At 31.0% G+C, this 18,224-nt stretch overlaps 3 protein-coding genes across 3 annotated transcripts; 1 reads left to right on the top strand and 2 right to left on the bottom strand.

Moving 5' to 3' along the window:
- The first annotated feature begins 1,478 nt into the window (after nucleotides 1-1,478).
- On the top strand, nucleotides 1,479-2,045 carry LOC121129478 (cuticle protein 7-like). Its single transcript, XM_040725203.2, has one exon. It carries the CDS (start codon nucleotides 1,483-1,485, stop codon nucleotides 1,909-1,911), a length of 429 nt encoding a protein of 142 aa, XP_040581137.1. The 5' UTR covers nucleotides 1,479-1,482; the 3' UTR covers nucleotides 1,912-2,045.
- Nucleotides 2,046-3,150: 1,105 nt separating this feature from the next.
- Nucleotides 3,151-3,711, bottom strand: LOC121129479 (cuticle protein 7). Its single transcript, XM_040725204.2, has one exon. It carries the CDS (start codon nucleotides 3,652-3,654, stop codon nucleotides 3,286-3,288), a length of 369 nt encoding a protein of 122 aa, XP_040581138.1. The 5' UTR covers nucleotides 3,655-3,711; the 3' UTR covers nucleotides 3,151-3,285.
- A 6,612-nt stretch (nucleotides 3,712-10,323) lies between these two features.
- Nucleotides 10,324-10,795, bottom strand: LOC121129480 (cuticle protein 7-like). The gene has a single exon (XM_040725205.2). It carries the CDS (start codon nucleotides 10,735-10,737, stop codon nucleotides 10,369-10,371), a length of 369 nt encoding a protein of 122 aa, XP_040581139.1. The 5' UTR covers nucleotides 10,738-10,795; the 3' UTR covers nucleotides 10,324-10,368.
- Between the last annotated feature and the right edge of the window lie 7,429 nt (nucleotides 10,796-18,224).

Below are 18,224 nucleotides of genomic sequence, written 5' to 3'. Positions count from 1 at the left end.
TTTATAAAAAATTACACTTTTATGCACATATGGCCTTCTAACAAATATTTATAATACAGTATGCGATCTTCGTTCTCTAAAAAATTTCACATATTGCCACAAAACGATTTCACTCTTTGTCGCATTGTCAACAAAGGAATATAAGAAAACAACGTTCATGCCCCATAAGAAACATTTATTTTTACCTAAATTTATTCTCGTATGATACAGATTACAAAAGTACTACTTAGACCATCCAACAATACTTATTTTGCAAAAACAATTTCGAACAATAGAGTTTCAAATCCTTTCATTCCCCATCGGAATTCTCATTCGGAATGAAAAAAATACGCTTATAAAACTGCAGATTTGATGTGTTGTGATTGGGATAAATGAGGAGAAAAAGCTCCAAGGGAAAAAATCAACTTAATTGATGGTCATTTGTCAGAATATGAAATATTGTAGGCAATAAACAGTACTGTCAAAAAACAATATTCATAACGACCTCCAGGGGTTTAATTTTAATTTTTATAAGCTATGTATCTTCTTAAACTTAATCTATTCCTAGCATTGAACGCAGTATTTCTTCTGTTTTAGGATTAGAGATATCAAAAAAATATACATGTAAATGAACTTCTAATGTCCATTCTGTGTATTTATTCAAAGTATGACATTCCTTGTAGTAATTGATAAGTATGTTCTTAGTACACTCTTTTGTAACTGTTGGTAAGCGGCACCTTTCCTTAAACAATAGGACTTCATTGTAGCGACTCTAGCTGGATTCATATCTACACTTTCTTTCCCTGGTATTTGATTAAAATAAATGTTTTAAAAAATGAACTTTGGTAACCAACTGTTGGTAAGGTTGATGGTTCCATCACAGAAATACGTTGGCCGAAATAAGGAATTTCTATACAGCTTCTAGTAGCAGATTTAACTTTATATAAAAATAAATTGTTTTTATACAAATATCGCTTTTATGATGTCCAATCTGCAAAAATACATATGTATAGTTATAATTGGTAATATATTTGTTATATTGCCATCAAACTCATTCCATTTAAAGCACAGAATGTCAATACTTTAGATTCACTTCAAAATTATTCAAAATTAGTTGAAATAACCATTTGGATTGTTTTAAGTTTACTATCCAATATTTCTTAAACTACATTATTTGCATAATTAAGAAGATGAAACATACTTCTTCTGAATCTAAAATTCTAAAAAAATAAATAAATATTATTTGTGATATGATTTAAATTTAAATAAAATCATTTCACCAATTACTCCGTTTAAAAAAAATAATTCTTGTGATTTCTCCAATGATTGTTTTTTTGACACATAAAGAATGAAATCATTTATATATGAATACTAATACAAAATGCAAACGCCTTTTTTTCAAAAAAAAAAAAAAAAAGAAAGACAAATATCTGTAACAAAGGAGCAATAAAAACCTGTTGAATATATGAATCAAATTTTGATAACAAAAGACTTAACTATAAAATGAAACAATTGTTTCATACTCTACATCAATACATTGTCAACAACAAGACTAACCACAATTCAAGGAAAAATGATTGGAAAATTAGCTTTCTTTGCTTTGCTTTTGCTATTGCTCAAGGAGCTCCATCTGCACCTGCTTCCTACGGAGCACCGCCACCACCTCCTCCCCCTCCCCCACCTCCTCCTTATGCATACAACTACGCTGTTCTTGACGCAGAATCTGGCAATGACTTCAGTGCCGAAGAAGAATCGAAGTATGGAGCCATCTCTGGTCAATACAAGGTCTTGCGTGCTGATGGTGTGATCATGACTGTTTCCTACACTGTTGAAGGGGAAAGCGGATTTGTTGCTGACGTAGTCACTGAGCTTCCTCCACCTCCTCCTCCAGCCTATGGTTCTCCTCCTGCACCTTTACCCACATATGTCTAATTCTGCCTTCATTAATATATAACACCTGCCATAGATGATTTAATATTTGCAAATATGTATTTATGATCGCATTTAAACCGTGAAATATATTTGAATGATTTGGAATAGTTTTTATCAAGTCATTTATAAATCAATTAATAGTTACCCTTACACAAATTAAATCTTATTCAAATTACTATTTGGAAAAGTAATTTTTAAGCAAATCAAGTTTAGAGGCAAAGTTTAAACTCAACCAAGTGTTAATTCATTTTTTAGAAGTAATAAAGTTGAATAGAATGAGAATATTTTCATTCTTAGGTACACAAAAAGAATCAATACAAGAAAAAAAGAAAATGGAATTCCCTTTTCAGATGTTTAATCTCTAGCTATCCATATATTTCTGTATAGTTGAAATTTGTAATTCTTTTTGGTGGCTCGACATAAAATTAGAAATTCCAGGGATGTTTTTCCTGGAAACTAACTTGTAGAGAAAGTTCTCCTTCCGCTACTCCTTCATGGTCTTTTGATGAACTTTCAGCTCCCTTGAGAGCCTTTTTGTTGACGTTGAAGGTTAGGCTTAAATCCCAGGCAGGGATGCCTAGATCTTGGCAATTATTATATGGTAATTTCTTTATACATATTAGAGAATCGGTATCAAAATCGGCGGACACTTTGGTATCAGTACATCATACACTTAATAAAATCCCTATGTGCATTATTTGAAGTACAGCTTTTCTAAATCTGTTTGATAGTATAATGGAGCATATTTCTATATACAGTTCTGAACGGTCAGTGGGCTTTATTTATCGCTCACCATTCTCATCTGAGGTATAGTATGTAATAATATAGCGGCTACAAAGTTTGGTGAACGACCTTCTTTTGAACTCTCTGTGTAAAATAGTAAGAGAATAGGTAATCCGGATGTCAGAATACTTATTTTTTATGAAAATTCAAACCTTGATTTTCCTGGTAATTTTTTTGTATCTGTTTATTGCATATAGTTTTTCATTTTTTGACAAATAGTCTTAAGTAAGGTTTATTGTTTCGTTATTTTCCCAGAATTTGTCTCCATCCCATCACATCAAAGCTACTGTTATAAATGTGCATTAAAAACTACAGGTGGAAATTTACTATTTATTTCCTGGGAATACTGGTCTTAACAAAAATTTCATATTTGGAGCAAACATTGGTTTGTAATAATTTAAAAATATACTGGGTTTGAATACTATTTAATTCATAAATAAATAAGCAACAAAACAATTATGCACATAGTAGTTTATTCAACCAAAGATTCAAAATACATCTAAATTTAATCCATAAATTACAATTAAGATATGATTTATGTTAACTTTTTCAGTCTATTTGGCTGATGAATATAATGCAGTCAGAAGGAATTTAAGCATAAGAAGGCAATGGAGCTGGAGGGGCGCCATATGCTGGAGGAGGAGGTGGAGGAAGCTCAGTCACAACGTCAGCAACAAATCCACTGTCTCCTTCTACAGTGTAGGAAACAGTCATAATTTTGCCATCAGCTCTCAAGACCTTGTATTGACCAGAGACAGCTCCATGCTTAGCTTCTTCTTCAGCGCTGAAGTCGTTTCCAGATTCGGCATCAAGAACAGCGTAGTTGTAGGCATATGGTGGGATTGGAGCAGGTGGTGGCGGAGGAGGAGGGAGAGGGGCTGGAGCACCATAGCCTGCAGGAGGTTTGTCTCCATATGCGCATGCAATGATTGTGAAAATTACAATTATTTTTGTAGACATTTTTCTGTGTAGATGTGAATGGGCCTAACGTCTATTTCAAAATGATGACAATTTATCAAAATTCTGCTACTTTTATAGTGGTTCTCATACATATATATTTATATTCAAGTCATTGATTTAGTTAATGTAGGCAACATACTGGTTATTTTTCTTCTTCTAATGTTAATACCCACAACATTTCTTAGATGCAACGTTATATGTATTTATGGTTTTAGATTTATCAATCTGAAATGTATCTACTGAAATCTTGGATTTACTTACAAAATTATGAAATTCATGGTGGTTAACGAATTCTATGTTTCATATAGGTATTATTTATCTTTTTAATCATACTTAGACATTAGTTGTGGTAACATTAATGAGTAGAATTATTAAATTTTTTGGTTATTCCCACTTTTTTTAGGAGACTCCATTTACTTAAATTTCAAAGCAAATTAGAGATAAGCATTAAATTTGAATTAGTTATAAAATTTATTTAATAATTTCTTATGTAAATTTATGAATGATTTATTTTCTTCTTTTTCTAAAATGAACAATGGCTTAGGGCCCATTTCTCCACTATGAAACTTGTTCTAAGGTACGCCAAAAAATGAGAATGGATGACAAATCTGTCAAAATAAAATATAAAGAGACAAGCCAGAAGTTAAATAGTTATAGCCTCGGATAAAAAAAAATTATCCAATTGTTATGTTAGCTTCTTCTTCGGCACTAAAGCCGTTTCCAGATTTGGCATCAAGAACAGCGTAGTTGTAGGCATATGGAGAGATTAGAGGAGGAGGAGGAGGGGTGGGGGAGGGATTGGAGCACTATAGCCTGTTGGAGGTTGGTCTCCATATGCACATGCAAAAATAAGCATGGCTTTTAAACACATTTTTGGTGTGTATGCTTCTAACGCTGATTTGAAAATGATGACAATTTATCAAAAAAAATTTATTTTTATAGTGTTTATCATACACATACATTTTAAAGTCAGTGATTTGGTTGATCTAACAACATACTGGTTATTTTTCTTCATTTAATGCTAATTACCACGAACTTTATTAAATGCAATTGTCGAAGATTCCTATCTTGGTCGCTCCTAGAACTTGTGATTAGTTTTGTTGTTGACAATGTATTGATGTAGAGTATGAAGCAATTGTTTCATTTTATAGGTTAGTCTCATGTTATCAAAATTTGATTTATAGATTCAATTGTTTTTTTTGCTCCTTTGTTACAGATATTTATCTTCTTTTTGAGTTTTTGAAAACCTGCTATTAGCAGTATTTTTTTTTAAATTATCCTGCCTGACCGTTGAATACATGGTTGACTGTATATTGAAGAATTACAGGTAATTTTGTAAAGTGCTCCAAACTGCAATGCCCCGTGCACAATGCAACCAATCCCGTGGTGGTATTTCTCTGCTAAGTTACAAATTAATGGGTTTTTTAAACTATGTACCAATGCATCAGAATTGGTAGACATCAGCAATTTTCGAAGTATTGGTTATCAGCATTAACTCAATTTTGTCAATTCTACCAATATCTTTCCACTGTGCATACATTATTAAGCAAAATATTTTTTTGTTAAATTCTAATAATTTAAATGGTCAACCAACAAAAAGAGGTGAGGATCATAAAGTAGACTAATCCAATTCCAGCCTAGGGACTTTACATTATCGGAAATCACTTTTAAAATCCAATTATTCTTCTTTGTACTGTGACTTAACTATTTTTGAGCTTACTAAACATATTTGTTACAATATTAAGTAAAATCCTTTGGGAGTTGGGTTTTTTGTACTTCTAAACTAACATATAAGAAATTGTACTTTTAAAGTAACATAGTTAATTTCCTCTAGATTTAATGTAAGTAATGTTTGGATGTAAGAATAAAATAACTCCTTCAACCTGTATGAGTCAATTTAAACTTGAGAAAAAAATCTTAATTAATTGGTCCATTATATAAACTATATAAGTTCACTCGATCAAAAATCTGCAGTGATTTCTTACAAAAGAAAAATGCATTCTCTTCCGATGCTTTTAGATGTACACTATCTAAAGGAAGCAAGTTGGTAAACACTCTGTCCTTTAACCCATACAACGAATAGTCTAAAATTAATTAGTAAGCCATCAGATAATATCTCCTACTGAGCATTTAAAGCAACCCCTATTTTTGTCTCTCTTTATCTGATTTAAAAATTGATTACTCTTTCTTTTACAAATTAAAGTAATTATCAGCCTATTGTCTCTAATCATTTTTTAAAAATCTAGCAAAACAATCACTTTGGCTAATTTATCTTCCCTTAAAATCAACTTTCTTTAAAACTCTTACTAAAATATCATTTGCCGTAAACTAATTGTTTGCATCAAAAACCTACAAAAGGAAATTGTCTTTCTATTGAATGACTTATCCGATACATAAGTACGCCGTCTATTTTCTTGCACTGGTTCCATTAGGTAATAATGATTCATTCTATTTCTTTTATCCCTTTTCCCCACCCGAGATGTCGCTTGTTCTGATATTAACAATTATGTCGCTATGTCATTTGACCTCATTTTCCTAATACACTATTCAACTTTTTCTTCCCTTACTATTTCAGTTTTAAGGATAAATTCATGCGTTAGTTAATGCGGACAAAAAAGTGTCTCTAAGAACACTTCATTCTAAAAATATTCATCACGTGGTTTTCGTTTCGACACTTGATTTTTACCTTTAGGGTAATCTAAAGCTATAAAACAAAGTAGCTAAACTATGACGGTAATATGCTTTTTTTTTCTATATTTAAGCTACAACTTCTACTTACAAGGAGATTTAATAAGTTCAAAGAGCCGCAGTTAATTTTTACTCCACAATGAACTCCTTTTTCCTTCTCTAATTATGACTTTTTCTTACTATTGATAAATTTACTTTGAATACTAAATTATGTTTAAGGTACATTTTTATTTGTGGGCATTAATTAAAGCTTATTCATAAAACCTTTTGTTAGCAAGAACAGTTTGTACCGATCTAACATTTTAATCCAACCTTCCGTAGGACTAATTTTTAAAATTGTAATGAGACCTAAAGAATGTACATAATAAAATTTTTAATATTTTTAGTTTTTTTAAAGTCCTACTATTAAATTGAATTACAGATAAGCCTGATTGGTCAAGAGATACAAAATGCATGAAAATACTTATTGAAGAAAATAAGCCAGAAGGATTTACCTGATTCAGAACTACTGGTCAAATTTGATTTGAATTTTTGAGATAATAAATTAAGCATTAAAAGAAAATCCATGAATGATCCTGTTTGAACTTGCCAAGAAAAATTGCTTGTATTCTGCCCTTGTATAATTATGTTAATGCTGCCAGTTTTAAGTTCTTGAGACATTTAGATAAATTCTTCCTATCTCAAAGCCACAATAAACTTTGTTTCGAACGTTGTTAGTACACATTGACCTTTTTTTAAGAATTTTATTTACTTTCTCTAAATAAATCCACAAAATAATTGGTACAAAGATAGATCTATTTAAATTTGCTACATATAAATGACGAAATATCACGTATTAGTGCTAGATATTGTATCACGAAATGCCACCAATATGGTTTTATGGAAGAGCTAATAAACAGTGGACGACTACTTAAGTGATTTTTGAGAGAAGGTTTCTCCTAAACATTCACATATATTAAGCAATATTTGAATAGTAATGAATGGTAAAAAATATGAAAATTTGATTGAAATAACTTTGTCATCCATAAAGCCAACCAAATGCATCATATTACTTTTAAAGACCTTAAGGCCTCTGAAAACAAAATATGGAGAATATTGAAAAGGACCGTAAAAGGTGTGTATGTCTTTAGAACTCCTCTTGGAGGTCGTTATTGAGGTAATCGGAGATCAAATTAGTGAGGATATTTTATATACTTTAAGATACTGAATCTTATCTATTACTTTTGCAGCTAATATTAAATTATAAGCCTGTCCTAGAACAAAAAGGATTCCTGAAGGGGAATAGGATTTCCAACATATCAAGAAATATTCACGCTGGGATTGAGGGTGTACCAAGTAATGAATCCTTTGGTCCAATAATTGAAATTGACTTCTGGAAAACATTTGATATCATTTTACATACTTGTAAATATTATGATAGCAATAAATATACGATTTTTCAGAAAATTTGTCAATCTAATTAGAGTTCCTGAATTCAATTGTACGTTGACTATTCCATTAGGTGATCTAGAAAGTGATCTATTAATTTTATTAAAAATTTGTCGCCAGGGTTGTACTTCAGCTCTTCTACTTTTTGCTGCTGGACTTAAAGACCTTGGGAATTCTTTAAATAAGATGTTTGTGATTTTGGAGTGCATATAAGAATGTCAAACATTTCAGGCGTGTAAAGTATATATACTAACACTAGCGCTCTCGTAAAATGAAGCTGTTTTTGAGTGGTAAAAAAGTTAGCTAAATTAGATTGAACATATACAAACAAGAACACTTTCATGTATGTATGGGGCGCCAAAGCTTTTTTTTTTTTTTTTTTTTGAAATGTGTTGAATTTTGCGTTCCGTTCACAAGCCTGAAACATTATACTTGATTTGTTTTGCTGAAGGGGCAAAGTCAGAAAACATATTAACAGCGATTATTTAAGTTGTAATGAACTACTTTAAGGAATTTAAAAAAAAGTCTGGTTTGAAGATTAGCAATAAGAAGACAGTCATCCTTCCCCTAGGTAAACGGAATCCCTTTGAAGAACATAAAATACCTGATTATACTCGGAAATTGTTTTTTCTCGATAGTTTAGAAATTAAATGGTAAAGTAAAGGGCTCTTATACAAATTGGACCCAACTAAAATAATTTTAAATTATTATATTCACAAATGGAAGAATTTATAATGCCATTAATTTTATTTAGTCTCTCCTTAAAAAATTTAGAGTACACCTAAATAAAATTAAAAAAGCAGTGGAGTTTGACTTCTCAAGCAGTAAAATCATGATTGCAGAGAAGTTGGGAGTTGTGGAACCTATCATTGTCTAAGAAATCAGAGCTATTTTGGTTGCACCCGCAGCCCGATATTCTACATTCTCCTTAAAGATCGTGGAACTTTGCTGGGTACATAATAAACAGATTAAAAAAAATATTGTGCTCTTTATATATATACAACTATAATAAATTTAAAAGCTATTCTGGATTTTCAGTATGCTTATTGTCAACGCTTTATCCTTTTATTTTGTTTTAAAATTGTCCAAATTGTTTTACTTTGGTTTAGAGAGTTATCTTTAAGATTAAATGTTTATTAATATACCTATATAATTGTATGTAACTTCTCTAAATGAATAAAGTATATTAAAAAAAATTAATATACAAAACTGTGTTTAATTTCATCAGCTGAACTATTATTGAGTTATTAATTGGATATCGAAATATTAAAAGACTTTTTAACCAAAGCTGTTAAATATGTTGATTGACTTCCATAATCCAAGACAGATTGATTATTTTTAGTACTAAAATGTCTACTGATACGGTTATATCTTATCTGTGTATTTCCATTGAACTAATAGTTTCTAAAGTGCAAGAAAGGACTCTATACCTAAGCCAGCTTTCGCCAGAGTTTAAATATGAGTTCTCCAATGATTGAACGATCATCTTGATATAAATATTTAAACATGAAGGACCACAGATTGGACTATCAAACACCTACTTTTAATGTCTCGTAAAATCAGCAACGTAAAATACATTCAAAATGGAAGCACTGGTAACTTAATACTTTTTGGGTTTGGTCCATACTTTTTAGTAATATTTTTCCTCAATGTCATTTTCCCGTATACTTTTTTATTTAAAAGGTATTTATACCAGATTATTCACAAAATCTTTTGTTAAGAACACGGTTTAGGTCAGTCCAACATTTTCTTCCCTATACTGAGACAAAGACCTTAAACACATAGTTAAGAATTTATTGCTGTTTACTATAGTATATACATACATTATAGAATAGTACCGATGTGTATACATTACATAACTATCATACATATGGCAAAGAACACGACCATATAAAGGGGTATAGCAGAAATTCATTTTAAGTCCGACTTAGTTTTATAGTTATTATCACTAATTTGTTTCATTTTTGTACATTAAATAAATTTAAGAATACGAAGATCTTCATCCTCTTCTTGCAAGGCTTGGTATCTCTCATATGAAAGTGATGGACATCTGTTAATAAGGTGGTATGCGCTTTGTGGTTCTTCCTTGCAAATATTGAGAATATCATTTATATTTTTCCATTTTCAAAATAACTTATAACCTGTATAGGCTTGAATAAGTAAGTTCATGTATTGAAGAGAAAGTTTAAAACTCTTTTGTTTTGGGTTATTCAAACTTAAGCACATAATTCATTTTCAAATAGATATTCCACATCATTTTTATAATTTTTGTCCTAAATTTAAAAACTCAAGAACCAAGCCTATCGACAATTGAAACTCAAATATTATTCCAATATATTGAATATTATTATATTTTATCTCCACCTTCGGAGCAAATATTGTTTTACAGTCAATAAAAAATAGACTGTAAGAAAGAAAGTGTTCAATTCATACATAAATAAACAACAAAACAATTATGCACATAGTAGTTTATTGTACCAAAGATTCAAAATACATCTAAATTTAGTACATAAATTACAATTAAGATATGATTTATGTTTTAATATTTTAACTTTTTCAGCCAATTTTGCTGATGGAAATAATGTAGTCAGAAGGAATTTAAGCATAAGAAGGCAATGGAGCTGGAGGGGCGCCATATGCTGGAGGAGGAGGTGGAGGAAGCTCAGTCACTACGTCAGCAACAAATCCACTGTCTCCTTCCACAGTGTAGGAAACAGTCATGATTTTGCCATCAGCACGCAAGACCTTGTATTGGCCAGCGACTGCTCCATGATTAGCCTCTTCTTCGGCACTAAAGTCGTTTCCAGATTCAGCATCAAGAACAGCGTAGTTGTAGGCATATGGTGGGATTGGAGCAGGTGGTGGGGGAGGAGGAGGGGGAGGGGCTGGAGCACCATAGCCTGCTGGAGGTTTGTCTCCATATGCGCATGCAATGATAGTAAAAATAAGAATGGCTTTTGTACACATTTTTTGTGTAGATGTGAATGGGTCTATCGTCTATTTGAAAATGATGGCAATTTGTGTAAATTCTTCTATTTTTATAGTGGTTCTCATACGCATACATATTCCAGTAATTGATTTAGTTAATTTAAGCAACATACTGGTTATTCTTCTTCTTCTAATACTTATTACCACAAAGTTTCTTAGATGCAACGTAGTTTATATTCATATGTATTTATCTAACTGAAATGTATCTATTGAATTCTGGAATACACTTCAATTAATGAAATGGATGGTGATTAACAAATTATATACTGACAATTCAACCAATTATGTATACTAAATATTACTTATAATTTAATCATATTAAGAATTAAGTTGCCATAGCATTAACTAGTATAATAATTGAATAGTTGGGTTATTTGTAGTCAAGAATTTGGAAAATAATCAGATATTTATTATTTTTTTGAGTATAGCTGATCATTAGATCCATTGGCATAAATAACCAATTTTCCTCCTTTTAAAATTATCAAAGATTTGTGTTTTAGGTAAAGGTATTTCAGTTATGAGTTCCATTCATAACATTCTCGTATCTGTTATACTAGCAAAGGATTACGTGGCATTAATCGGCCAAGGAGGGAGCGGGATATTACAAAGCCCATATGAGTACGGCCTCTAATAAAACAATATTTTCTTCAATTTTTATTTTAACATATAAAATTTGTAATAATAATATATTTGTTTAACATAATCGGAAATCACTTTTATGAACTAATTCATTTTTTTTATACCATGGTGCAACTATAATTGAGCATTTGATCTTAACTAAATAATATATTTGTTACAATATTTTGTAATATTAGTTAAAATCCTCAGGAAATTGGTTTTTTGTACTTTTAAACTTATATATAAGAAATTGTACTTTCACAGTACCATAATTAATTTCCTCCTAATTTGAGTAGGTCCTACATGCTTATAACCGAATTTTTCCCTGAAGTAATCTCAGATGATATAAAATTAATGAATAACATTTTATATATAAAACGTCGACATACATTAATGAGTCATATACTATCATTTAGTCTAGACAAAATTTGTCTTCAGGACACTGGGGTTGAGGTGTCTTCTTCTGGTAATGTCAATTGCCCGGTCTGCCGGCCCAAAAGATGTCATTCCTTTTTTTATGGGATCTAATTCAGAGAGAGGAATTTTAACTCTTGTTAGAAATAAATTTAATAATATATCTTGGCTGAAAGAATATTTCAAAAAAAAGTGACAGGTATAAAATAGGCATAATGGCAAATTGCATTAAATTGAGTCCTCGGCAAAATATTTCTTGGAGAAAAGGCAAGCAATCATCGATTATGGAATTGGCTCTAGTCTTCTCTTCTCTTTTCTCTCAAATTAAACAAGCTTTTTACAGACCTGAACCATCTTCAGACTATTATTTAGTGGAGCTGGAATTCCAAGTTTTCCAGAAAACAAGATAGTTTAGATTCCTCCAGTACATTCTAAGTAAAGAAAAATTCAGAGAAAGGCTGAACAAAAATTTGTTAGGTGGATTCAACCCTCTTCATTGATCCACTCAAGTAGCATTTATGCTATGTCACGTTATTCAACAAACTGCTTTAGGATACGTGAAGAATCAAAGAGAAATCAACAATATAAACCAAAAAAATGGATTAAAGTTCATTCTACGCAGACATACATTACTAACACCATCAACTCCTTCAGAATCTCAGAAGTTGCTGAAGCTGATATGGAAGAGAAGGTTATTGGGGATAATGATCGAAATAAAAGAATAAAGTTGCATTCAAGGAAGGTTAATTACCAGGCTTCTACTATTAAGAAGATCATTTTTGACAGTAAGATTCTAATAAGTACAGATAATATCCTGAATCATTTTCATAGAAAGTTCCAAAATTCCAACAAATTGTAGACACTGAAAGGTTAAATTTTCCATGAAAATGAAGATACACGGCTTCTTTAGATGATCAGGTTTTCTCCAAGGACCGAATAGTGTCCTACATTACGAAAAACTCAAAAGCAAAAAATTGGCTTGTCCAAATGGTATGGTTGATGCAAGATATGCTGCTCTCTCCATTAAAGTTCCGTCTTTGGGGAATAATTCGTGGACTTTGGTTGGAGAAGAAATTAATTACCTTCCCTCAAGACACCGTTTAACCGCCTTGAAAAAGGTCTTATGACAATATAAAATTTTAATTTGAGCCTTGTTTTTGTTATTTTCATAAATTATCAATGTTTCATTTTGAATGCCGTAATTTTTTACCTGTAATATTATTAACTTTACCAGTTTTATGTTCGTATTTTTTACCCAAAAGCTTTAATTTTAAACTAAAGTGTTTATTTATTTATGCACTTTATGTAACTGCTTCGGTATTTATATGTAAGAACGAAATTAAAACAACGGAAAAAAAATCATGATATGTCTGTAATCTAAAGTTTTATGATCTTATGATTAAAGATATCATAATTAGTACAATGCTAAAGGCAGTGCTTATAATTTAACATAGATAAATGACTTACAACAATAGATACTTGACATTTAAAGAAGTTATTATATTTTATTAGGGTGACTCATTTCCCAGGAAACTTTATTTGTCTTCGAATTGTATATGAAGCCAAGGGTATAAACTTTATATCATAATTAGAAGCTTTTATATCCGTTTAATCCTTTATGGTAACTGTCTAATAAAACAAATGAATTTGTCAGTTCTTAATTGAATACACATTTTTATGTCTCCTATTTTTGAATGCGTAAATATTTTAACGGTTAACCATACCTTCACTTATGGGATGTAGGGCTGTTGCACGCCCCCCTTCCCCAAATGAAGGAATTTTTATTTTGAAGAATAAAAAATATTGGCTCTAATAGAATAATCTAATAAAAATTCATGAGAAAACAAGGGATAAAAAATTTTGCTCATAAGACCAAATTATGTAGTGAAACAAAAAATTTAATTTTTGGAAATTTTTTGAAAAAATTACGACACATCAATATATATATATACGGGTTAGGGACTAAAAAATTTAAAAGACTTTTTACTTCTCCATATTTTTATTTTTTGCCATCTTTATAGCAACCTTTTGAAACAAAAGTTGGTAATTCAACAATTTTCTGCAATTTATATTAAATATGTAGCCCACCATTCTGAATGATGGTTTCAATACGGGGACGAATAGAAGCTCAACTGATGAATTTTCGAGTACAAGTTGACCCACTCTTCCTTGATCACGGCCTTCAGGGCATCGACATTCGGGTGAGACGCACCAAATAGCGAAGTCCAAGGGGTTCACATCAGGTGAGATTGAAAGCCAGAAGTCTGCCGCTAGAAGGTAGCCATGTTCTCCCTGCAGAAATACTGCAACTTCTTGGACGTGTTTGCCGGGGCGCCGTCCTGGATAAACACATAGTTGTCCGTGTGAAAGTTCTCTTCAACCTTGGAAAAACATGGTACTTGAGGACCTTGTAGTAGACGTCCGTGTTGACTTTCCCGTTGAACTTCATTCACTGAAAATTCAATGAAAAAGTGATCATTTATCATTTGACTCCTTGTGAACTTGTGCGAGAAGGAGATCAAAAATCAGACTTTTAGAACTGAGGCTACACGGCCTCGAAGATAATTCTAATTCTTTTGTCCTCACCCTGTAAATATATATTATATTAAATTGGTCCATTTCTAACTGTTTTTGCAAATATTCAGCCTTCATAGGCTTAAAATATGCATTTGGCTAAAAACAATGACTACCAAATTTAGAAAAAAGTTTTAGAGGTCGCCATACGGCCTTAAAGTTTTTGATCATTAATGTGCTTTTTTTTCGAAAATTTGTCTACTTCTTGGATTATCTTCCAACAACAAGCATATAAGATATAAATGTTTTTATATCTTTTTTTTTTACATAAGTAAATTATCTTTAAGAAATATCTAAATACTTTGTTCTTAAATTAGTCTCTTTGATCTTAAACGGACAAGGAGTGAAAGATATTTTTTTTTATCATTTTTATCGGTGAAAACGGTATCCTAGAATCCTGAGGAGAGCATTCATATGTGCCTATGTACATGTAATCCTTATGATATAAATAGTAATATAACTATTTTTAAATAACATCTGCAGCATAATACCTGTGTTCCCACAATAAATTATTCTATTATAAATTTATATATTAATATTGTAATATATTTTTAGGCAAACTTGTACTTTTTATTGGTCTAGTTTAATTATATAGATATTAGTAATTTTATATATAATAGATATGCACATAAATCATTTTAATGGAAATTAATGGATTAATTTAACTATAACTGATAAATTACATGTACTTGATGTTTGTGTTAAGGTGATATTTAATTTAAAGTGTGTGTATGTATTGAGAAGAAATATAATAATTAAATTCATGTTTATATTGAATTATTAAGTATTCATATTTCAATGGACAACCTGGTATATAAATATATGGGGAAAAAATTAATATGTGTTCATATATTTTTCGGATCCCTTTTGATAACTAGTAACATTAGTCAATACAAGAAAGGAAAAAAGGGTCGAATATTTTGATAAAAGACAAACCACGTTATTCTTTACAACTGTTATTATACTCTGTCATATTTTATTGTGGATAATATTATACGTTTAATAGAGTATTAGACTATAAATAAAGAAAATTGTGTCAATATTCAAGAGATTAAGCTCATATTCTTTATTTGTTAAGTTGAAATTATTAATAATTCATAAATAATTTAGTATTTGTAGTTCTTGTTTTGATATATTTGGTTACAGGGCAAACCAAAAAGCACAAGGCCACTTACGAGAGAGAAGTCCACTCTAAAAAAAACTACAGCTATTCTCCTTAAATAACTTTCCATTGAGAGGTTTTAAGGGATAACTTTTTTTTATTCAAAAATACGCTAAATTTTTGGTTATTTTATAGTTCTGCATGATAAGTTTATAAGATCATTATTTATTAAAAGTCTAAATACGGCTCCATATACCTAATCTTTACATGACAAAAAGCTTTATAACATCATTGCAGTGGTGTCCGCAAAAACTAAACAAAAATTCATTTTTTTGGGGGTACACCCTTCCAGCCATCACCTCTGCGGATGCTCCTGCATTATCCGTAATTAGATATTGGTGATCATGCAAAGTTCTTAAGAATGTTGTCTTTTCTGGAATAAATCCGGTTTGAATTACTCCATATTGATAAATTGGACCAATTTTGAATCCTTACATGACAAATGGTGCTAATTTTCACTTTCTAGCTTGAATATTTGTAGTTAAAATAATTTCGAAAATTTAAAATTATGAAAATGAATTAACTGATTAGTTATTAATTGATTACCGCCTCCCCCAACCTCAGATTTATTTTTAGAAGGGAGGAAGGTTATTTAAAACCACGGCGATCTGTTATTTCATACAAGAAAATTTTTGATAAAAGATTCTTTTTTAAAGAAAAATACCATTAAAATTTGAAATATAGTGAAATATATAGTAAAAAAGACTATTTGACAATATTTTGTCTTTGAAGAAAAAGGTTATAAGCGCCCGGAGTTTACTGTATTTTAATTTAATTTACCTTTTGAGGGGAAAGAGGAGTAACAAAAAAATACCTGGGAGGCTGCTGAATAAAATAATCACTGAAGTCCATATGGAGAAGTGGATAGTAATCGTAAGAAAAAGAACTACGAAGATTATAAACAATTAGGTATGTAAAAAATGTCTATTAAATTTTTGGAAAGGCTTTCTTTAGTTGTTAATCTGAAAAGGTTTTTTATAATTTCGAAAGATGTTATCTTTATTATTAAATTATTTTTTAGGGAAAATATAGGTACAAAGTAATAACTAGGGCTTGTGTACATAAAAGACGGAAATTAACAGTGAGGGTTTATTTGAGATTTATAATTGTAAGTGTTTGTTGAACTTTGAGTAAAATTGTGAATCGACATTAAAGTCATTTCAACCTATATGTCCTTACTGGTTCTATGTACTTTCACCTTAAACAATTTTGCCTTTTGTTTTTTAAAATATCAAATGCATTGAGTATAACCAAAAGGATAAAACAATACAAAATTTGAAGATTGCCATGTTTTTGTAATTGCTATTTGAACATGATTTTTTATATACCAAAAAAGAAACACGACATTCAATTGTATTGTTATTTCTTTGATCAAGTATCTCAAGAATGATTGTACATACCTGGTGGTCCATTGAAATCTGAAGAGTTACTGATTCAATTCGAGCACTTCCAGCAGTTGGGCGTCTTCAGGACTACCGTCTACGCCGTCAGTAAGTCCGAAACGTTGGAGAGGAAGAAGGGATCGGTCAAGAAGACCAAACTGGATCTGAATGTGTTAAAGAAATCAGCCAAAACCAATCCCCTCAAATTCATACAAGAGATCAGGGGGTTTCACAGCAGATTCCAGAGAGCTATCAAATAAGTGTGTGGAAATAGCTTTTTGAGAGTGGAGAGGCCACTTTTGACACCAGCAATGGAAGACCCCCATCTCCTCCGTCGTTAGATTCTTTTGAATGAGTCTCTTGTGCTCTTTTGAACTCTTTTTAGAAACTTTTGGACCCCTCTACATCCCTAATACCAACCCCCTCGACTACACCTTTTGGATGCATGTCGTGGGAAAGGCCTTCAGTGTCTTCCATCCAAACACCAAGGCCCTCAAAGCCACTGTCATCCGGCATTGGGACGCTATGACAGAGGGATACATCCGTAGCTGGTGCCACACCTTCCTCCACAGCCTGGAAGTCATCATTTCCGCTAAGGGCGGCTTCATTAATAATAAAGAGAGCACTGACACACATCTGTTGATAGTATTAATTTTGTTGAAAATTTGTTCATTAATGAACTATATCTTGTTGAAGTTTAAAATTCAAAGTTTGTAGGATTTTAATTCACCACTGGATAAATATTTAAAAAAGAATATTTTTCTGGAGATGGTCTTATCCCTATAATATTTTGAATTTAAATTGTATTACTTGTTATACCTTCATTCCTCATATTTGTGTAATGTGTATGATAAAGCCAGTGACTTTTATTGTATCCTACAATTTTCCCACCCAAAAAGAAACAAAAAATGCCACAAAATAATTTGATAGTTAGGCAAACAAGTCAATCATACTAAATTCTATTTATTTTTAAAGTACTTCCAGAATATCATCGTCATATACTTTTTCCACAATTTTTAAAATTTAAATTGAATGTTACACCTGTATTTATCTCCACTAGTGCATGGAGTGATATCTACATAAATAATTACATCGCGTGGTTGTTCCAAACAGCGTTACCCTACTAATACAAAAATGCTTACTGTATTTGATTATCAGGTAGAATTTTTTTCTTCTTTTCCTCTAGTCAATGCTCTTGGCATTGATATGTTGGATACAAATTAGGTATTATTAAGCTGTGAATAATTATGATGCACTACCAATTGATTTTGGGACTTTTTTCAGTTTTTTTAAGAGGATAGTTTGCGAGAACGAAT

This window comes from Lepeophtheirus salmonis, chromosome 14 (genome assembly GCF_016086655.4).
Source record: "Lepeophtheirus salmonis chromosome 14, UVic_Lsal_1.4, whole genome shotgun sequence".
Taxonomy (NCBI): Eukaryota; Metazoa; Arthropoda; class Copepoda; order Siphonostomatoida; family Caligidae; genus Lepeophtheirus; species Lepeophtheirus salmonis.
Note: the sequence above shows the minus strand (reverse complement) of the source record. Positions and strands in the feature narration are given on the sequence as shown.

Coding starts and splice junctions, on each gene's coding strand:
- LOC121129478 (XM_040725203.2), top strand. CDS start 1,483: ATGAAACAATTGTTTCATACTCTACATCAATACATTGTCAACAACAAG.
- LOC121129479 (XM_040725204.2), bottom strand. CDS start 3,654: ATGTCTACAAAAATAATTGTAATTTTCACAATCATTGCATGCGCATAT.
- LOC121129480 (XM_040725205.2), bottom strand. CDS start 10,737: ATGTGTACAAAAGCCATTCTTATTTTTACTATCATTGCATGCGCATAT.